Source organism: Gavialis gangeticus, unplaced genomic scaffold (genome assembly GCF_001723915.1).
Source record: "Gavialis gangeticus isolate Ggan-Ray unplaced genomic scaffold, GavGan_comp1, whole genome shotgun sequence".
NCBI lineage: Eukaryota > Metazoa > Chordata > Crocodylia > Gavialidae > Gavialis > Gavialis gangeticus.
In genome coordinates, this window is record NW_017729002.1 from 20436913 (window position 1) to 20442438 (window position 5526).

General features: G+C 45.7%; 1 protein-coding gene across 1 annotated transcript in view; it reads right to left on the reverse strand.

The window, feature by feature from the left end:
• Positions 1-5526, reverse strand: part of EME2 (essential meiotic structure-specific endonuclease subunit 2) — a 24868-nt gene that overhangs the window by 8144 nt on the left and 11198 nt on the right. Inside the window, exons 2-4 of the mRNA XM_019507613.1 lie at positions 4182-4318; positions 2576-2668; positions 1683-1807 (exon numbers count right to left, since the gene is read on the reverse strand). Coding sequence (XP_019363158.1) covers positions 1683-1807; positions 2576-2668; positions 4182-4318 — 355 coding nt within the window. The remainder of the gene's footprint in view (positions 1-1682; positions 1808-2575; positions 2669-4181; positions 4319-5526) is intronic.

Sequence of the window (5526 nt, forward strand, 5' to 3'; positions counted from 1 at the left end):
GGGTCGGACTTGATGATCTGCTCAGGTCCCTTCCGACCCTAGAAACTATGAAATGTAGCTCTATTACTCGTCTATAATTGAGTACTTTACTGTACAAAATTCTGGGCTATTTTTCGTGAAAGTAGGGTATCAGGCCTTGGTTCAGGAACCAATTCCCCATTTATAACATTGTTTCCTATGGGAAAATCAGTTCTGAGCTACAATGTTTTGACTTGAGACGCGGTTTTCAGGAACCAATTGTGTTGCAAGTCCAAGGACTGCCTGTAGTCAATGCCTTTTTCACCTGTCTTCACAGGCAAGGTCAGCTCCCAGACTATTGCGCCTATCACCTGGGGAGAAGGTGAGCAGCCAACAGTGGCAAAAGAACAGGTTAGGGACTATTTAGAAAAGCTGGATGTGTACAAGTCCATGGGGCTGGATGTGATGCACCCGAGGGTGCCAAGGGAGTTGGCTGATGTGACTGCCAAGCTGCTGGCCATCATCTTTGAAAACACGTGGTGATTGGGAGAGGTCCTAGATGATTGAAAAAAGGCAAATATATAGTGCCCATCTTTAAGAAAGGGAAGGAGGAGGAACCAGGGAACTACAGACCAGTCAGCCTCACCTGAGTCCCTGGAAAAATCATGAAGCAGGTCCTCGAGAAATCCATTTCTAAGCACTGGAGGAGAAGTTGATTAGGAACAGTCAGCACGGATTCACCAAGGGCAAGTCATGCCTGACCAACCTGATTGTCTTCTGTGATGAGATGACTGGCTGTGTGGACATGGGGAGGGCAACAAAATGGTGAGGGGGCTAGGGAACATGACTTATGAGAGGCTGAGGGAACTGGGCTTATTTAGTCTGAAGAAGAAAAGACCGAGGGGGGGGATTTAATAGCAGCCTTTAACTCTACCTGAAGGGTGGTTCCAAAGAGGATGAAGCTAGACTGTTTTCAGTGGTGGCAGATGACAGAACAAAGAACAATGCTGTCAAGTTGCAGCAAGGGAAGTTTAGGTTAAATATTAAGATTTTTTTTTCACAAGGAGGGTAGTAAAACACTGGAACAGGTTACCCAGAGAGGTTGTGGACTCTCCATCCTTGGAGGTTTTTAAGACCCAGCTAGACAAAGCTTTGTCTGGAATAATCTGGTTGGGGATGGTGCTGCTTTGAGCAGGGGTTTGGACTAGATGACCTCCTGGAGGTCCCTTCCAACCCTATGAGTCACTGGAGATCCATCCCCAGGTTAGCAAGCTGCTCTGAGCTCCTGATAAAGCAGTGAGTAGGAAGGACTGCCAGCCTGCAGCATTGAGTACAACTCCACTGCTTGTGTCCTCCAGCTCTGCCATTCCAACGTGACCATCCTCTTTGGGTTGTGCATTGTTCACAAGGATAAAAACACACCATTTTACCTCAACATTTTCAAACTGTGTTGTGCGAGTTGCAGCTGGAAAATACTGTCCTGCCTGCAACCCATTACACCACTCCCCATCCACGAGTTCACCTGGAAACATGCTCTTGCTCGCACAGCCACCCTTCTTGCACACAGAGCTGCCTGGGGTGCTGCACAATAGGTTGGCATGGAATGCATTACAGCCACAACCTACACACCAAGCCTTGGAAGTTCAGCCCTCAATGCCCCCTTTCTCTGCACTCACTACTCTAACTTCCCAGTTGTGCTCCCAACACACGCACTTAGAACGTACCATCTGTAGGCATCCAGTCCAATGACAGCCAGGCTGCAAGTTTTTGTGGAGGGGGCCTCCAGACGATCCAAAGGCAACACCTTGCTGAGATCAGGCCTGCTGTCTGATGGAGCACCGCTTAGACTCTGAAACAAAACAAACCGAATCAGCTGTAGACCTGTCAGATCAGCTTTTCCTCCTCTGTGAGAGTTCTGCCAGGTGAATCTAGTCAGTGGAAGAAGGTTGGAACTGTGGCACATTGTCCTTCATTTCGCAGCTATGATCTATTTTTGGCTGCAGGACTGCAAGGCTCTTGTGTCCTTTTTGCCTGCCACATGCTATACCCAGCCTAATTCCAGCTACTCCTCCTGGCTCACCTTTTCACTTACTGATCCATCAGTGATCTCCCTTTGGATGCTGACTGCTCCAGTCTAGCCTTTCATTTTCTACTGCATCTGTCTGAATGGAACTGTCACCTCCTCAGGGCAGGAGCCTTGTCTTCCTAGGTATATTTAAATCAAATGCCATGTGGGTCTGCATCAAGTTCTAATTAACTGTAAATGTGTTAATTTCAAAACTGTGTTTCTCCCAAGCTGTATGTGCTTTAAACATTTCCTTAATGAAAATATTAAAGGCATCCTCCAGATGTAAACACAAAGCACAGGAGACAGGTCTGGACTGTCTTATGACCTCTTAGATAATAAAATGTTCTGTCCCAAATTTAAATCATGAGGCAGGATCTCTGCCCCTGGCCAGGGGGCATGCTAAGCTCACTCAGACCTGACAGGCCTCCTCTTTTTTGTGTGCATTCTGAAATACTCATCTACCTGAAACCTCAGTAATTTACTAGCAGGTTTGGGCTAGTCCCCCCTGTTCAAAAGGAAGTGTAGACCCTGTTTAACAGCTTACACTACCTGAAGTACAGAAAAGAGACGCTTGAGAAAGTCCCTCGGATCTACCAGCACCAGCACCTCTTTTTCCTCTTCAGAGTTCATTGTGGGACCATCCTAGGGGAATAAAAACAACTTCTAGTGGGATCTAGGCAATGATCTCCCACCTCTTCAGCCCTGAAATGTGCCCAAAATGAAATGATCTACCACCTCTCCAGCCCTGAAATGTGCCCACCTCTCCAGCTCTGAAATGTGCCCAAGGGTCCCAGCCTTGAAAGACCATCTACAATAGACAGGATTAATTTTTGCAGTGCAGTGGGCTGAAGTTAGCTTACTAAAGCTGCATGGCTTAATTATAAGACAACTGCACAAAAACAGGGAGCAGTGAGGTTGTAGAAATGAGGTTGGCAATGGATACAATCAGACAATGAAAAACCCACCAACCCAGGTATAAAACATTCAGGCTGTTTTTTTCTGTATCTGCATTACAGGATTACATAACACAGCTCATTGCAAACAACAGCCAATTACCCATGGAGAAGATGGCCCAGATCCCCATGGGATAGCAAACAGGAAGCTCATATAGCAGGGGTGGGGAAAAATGCAGCCCACAGGCCGGATGCAGCCTGCCAGGCCATTCTATCTGGCCTGCGGGGCCCCTGAAAAAATTAGAAAATTAATATTTATCTACCCGATTGCCTGTTACGCAGCCCTCAATGGCTTTCCAAAACTCAGTAAGCGGCCCTCTGCCCAAAATAATTGCCCACCCCTGCCATATAGCATCACTGATGTCCACAGCCTTGTTAAGTCATACAACCATCAAGTGTTTCCGTTTCATGGGCTCTCCCACAACTCCAAAATGGTTAAAAGGTAACTTGGACAGCAAGGCTTCATTTCACAGAAATGACCATAATGAAGGCCTGACCTCACTCCCACAAACCTGAAGGCCCTAGAGTAGGGAGGAGGGAAAAATAACCTACTTATGCCACTGTCGTCTCATGTTAATTTCTTCACAGGTTTCTTATTTCTAGTTTTGATGGCATTTTGGATTAGATGCAAAAGGAAAGGTAAGCACTTTCCCTAGGATTTCCAATAAGTTATGTTCAGAAACAGCCATTGGTCTTTCCAAGCAGATCAGATTTTTTTCAGCAACAAGGGAGCCTGCAGCAGGCCTGGTCTGCCACTCTAGCAGTGAAGTTTGTGGCTCTCACAACATGCTTCCCAGACCCAGCATTTGCTTTAGAATTTTTTTTCCAGCTAGTAATTTGAAACCTCTGCCATTATCTGAGACTCAGACTGGCTTTGATCCTGTTTAGAGCTTCAAGATCCAGGTTGAATCTTGCAGGGATCCTTTGACCCTAGCTGACTTCCTGCCCCTTGGGCAGGGGCTGAATCCAATAATCTTATAAGATCCCTTCCAGCTCTAATGCCTTTCCCTGAGTCAACAGCAGTTGCATAACCTGTACTTCTGAGGTCACTCCATGGTCCAGCTGAGAATGACCACCGAAAATGTCAGGTCTAGTACTTAAAGCAATTCATAACTCTTCCCCCCACCCCAGCTGTTGTCAGTTTACAAGACAGGTGAGGAAGCCCTCAGAGAAGTGAGGACAGAGTGGATTCTGATGCTCACTGTACTGGATAAACTGTGAGGCATACTTCTCCTCCAGGTTATACTGCAGGGCACAGCCAGAGGCTCAATGTAGTAGCTACACTCCAAGGAACTCAAAGCTTCAATCAAGGCATCTGATCCAGGATCTTCCAGAAGACCTAAGGGAAGGGAGAGAACCAGTGAGGTATGGTGAGGGGAAGTAGCAATACAGACCAACTTCATCAGTATTTATAATAAAGAGCAGCTAAAACCCACACAAAAGAAAGGGTTTGGGCCACAACTATTATTTCAAGCCTGAACACTGAATATTAAGCTCTGGACATAGCAGGCTGTATGTCAACCAGACTAGGGCACAGGGAAATTTACAATGCACTATTAATTACCAGAAGCCCAGCTAGGACCACTTCATGTTGGCTGACACAGTACATTACAAAGCCTTAGTGACAGTTGTTTCTAATTTTGCCAAATTTAAATTGCCTGGGCTAAAATGTTTCAAGTCAGGTGTCTGCCTTAGGCTGTATACATCTAGGGAATTCAGCAAAATGATTTAACTTCTTCCAAGACTAAGATCAGGGAAAAATACAGTTTGCCTAAAGATGTTTACCATTGTGGAGCAATAATGCTCCTATGCTTTGTCACGAGGACTTGAGATTTGGATATATGGACATGCAGGTATCATAGAGTCACCTTTTGTTGCCCCTGTGAATATTCACCCAAATGTGGCTAAGTTGTAGCCCTCTGAAAGGGGGAAAAAACCCAGTTTGCACATGCTCAGGAGAGATGCATTTACATTTGACAGGGGGAGATAAGGGCTTGGGGCCATGAACAAGAAATGGGCTGAGGCTGCAGGGTTGAAGAAATATGGTCAGCAGCTGTGAAACAGCATCAGGGACAGGAGTTACTAGATGAGGAACAGAGAAAAGCTGGAGGGGACATGGACAACAAAATGTCCATTGAAGTACATTCACCTACAGAACCTGGCACTGGACCTCAGCATTCCCGGGGTGGCAAGTCGGCCAACTGACCGCATATTTTTTGACTGGTCAAAGCTAGGTCAAATATTATAAGGCTTTCTGTGATTACAGCAACTAGGGATTCAAGTATTGTTTACCAGATTAGCTGTTGAAACTGTTCCAGTTATATTGGTCAACTGTTTAACTGATAACACATGCCTACTATAGAGGACTGGCGGGGCATGGGCTGTGTGTAGGGGGTGCACTGCAGAGACCTGGGGCCCTTAATTGAACTGACCTTCAGTACAGGTTTTTAATTTTATGGGCAGTGGATTTTTTTCTAGTTTTCTTGATAGAAATATTATTTTTTAATGTTTTTGACACTTGAGAGAAAATTTGTGCTTTTTCTGTGT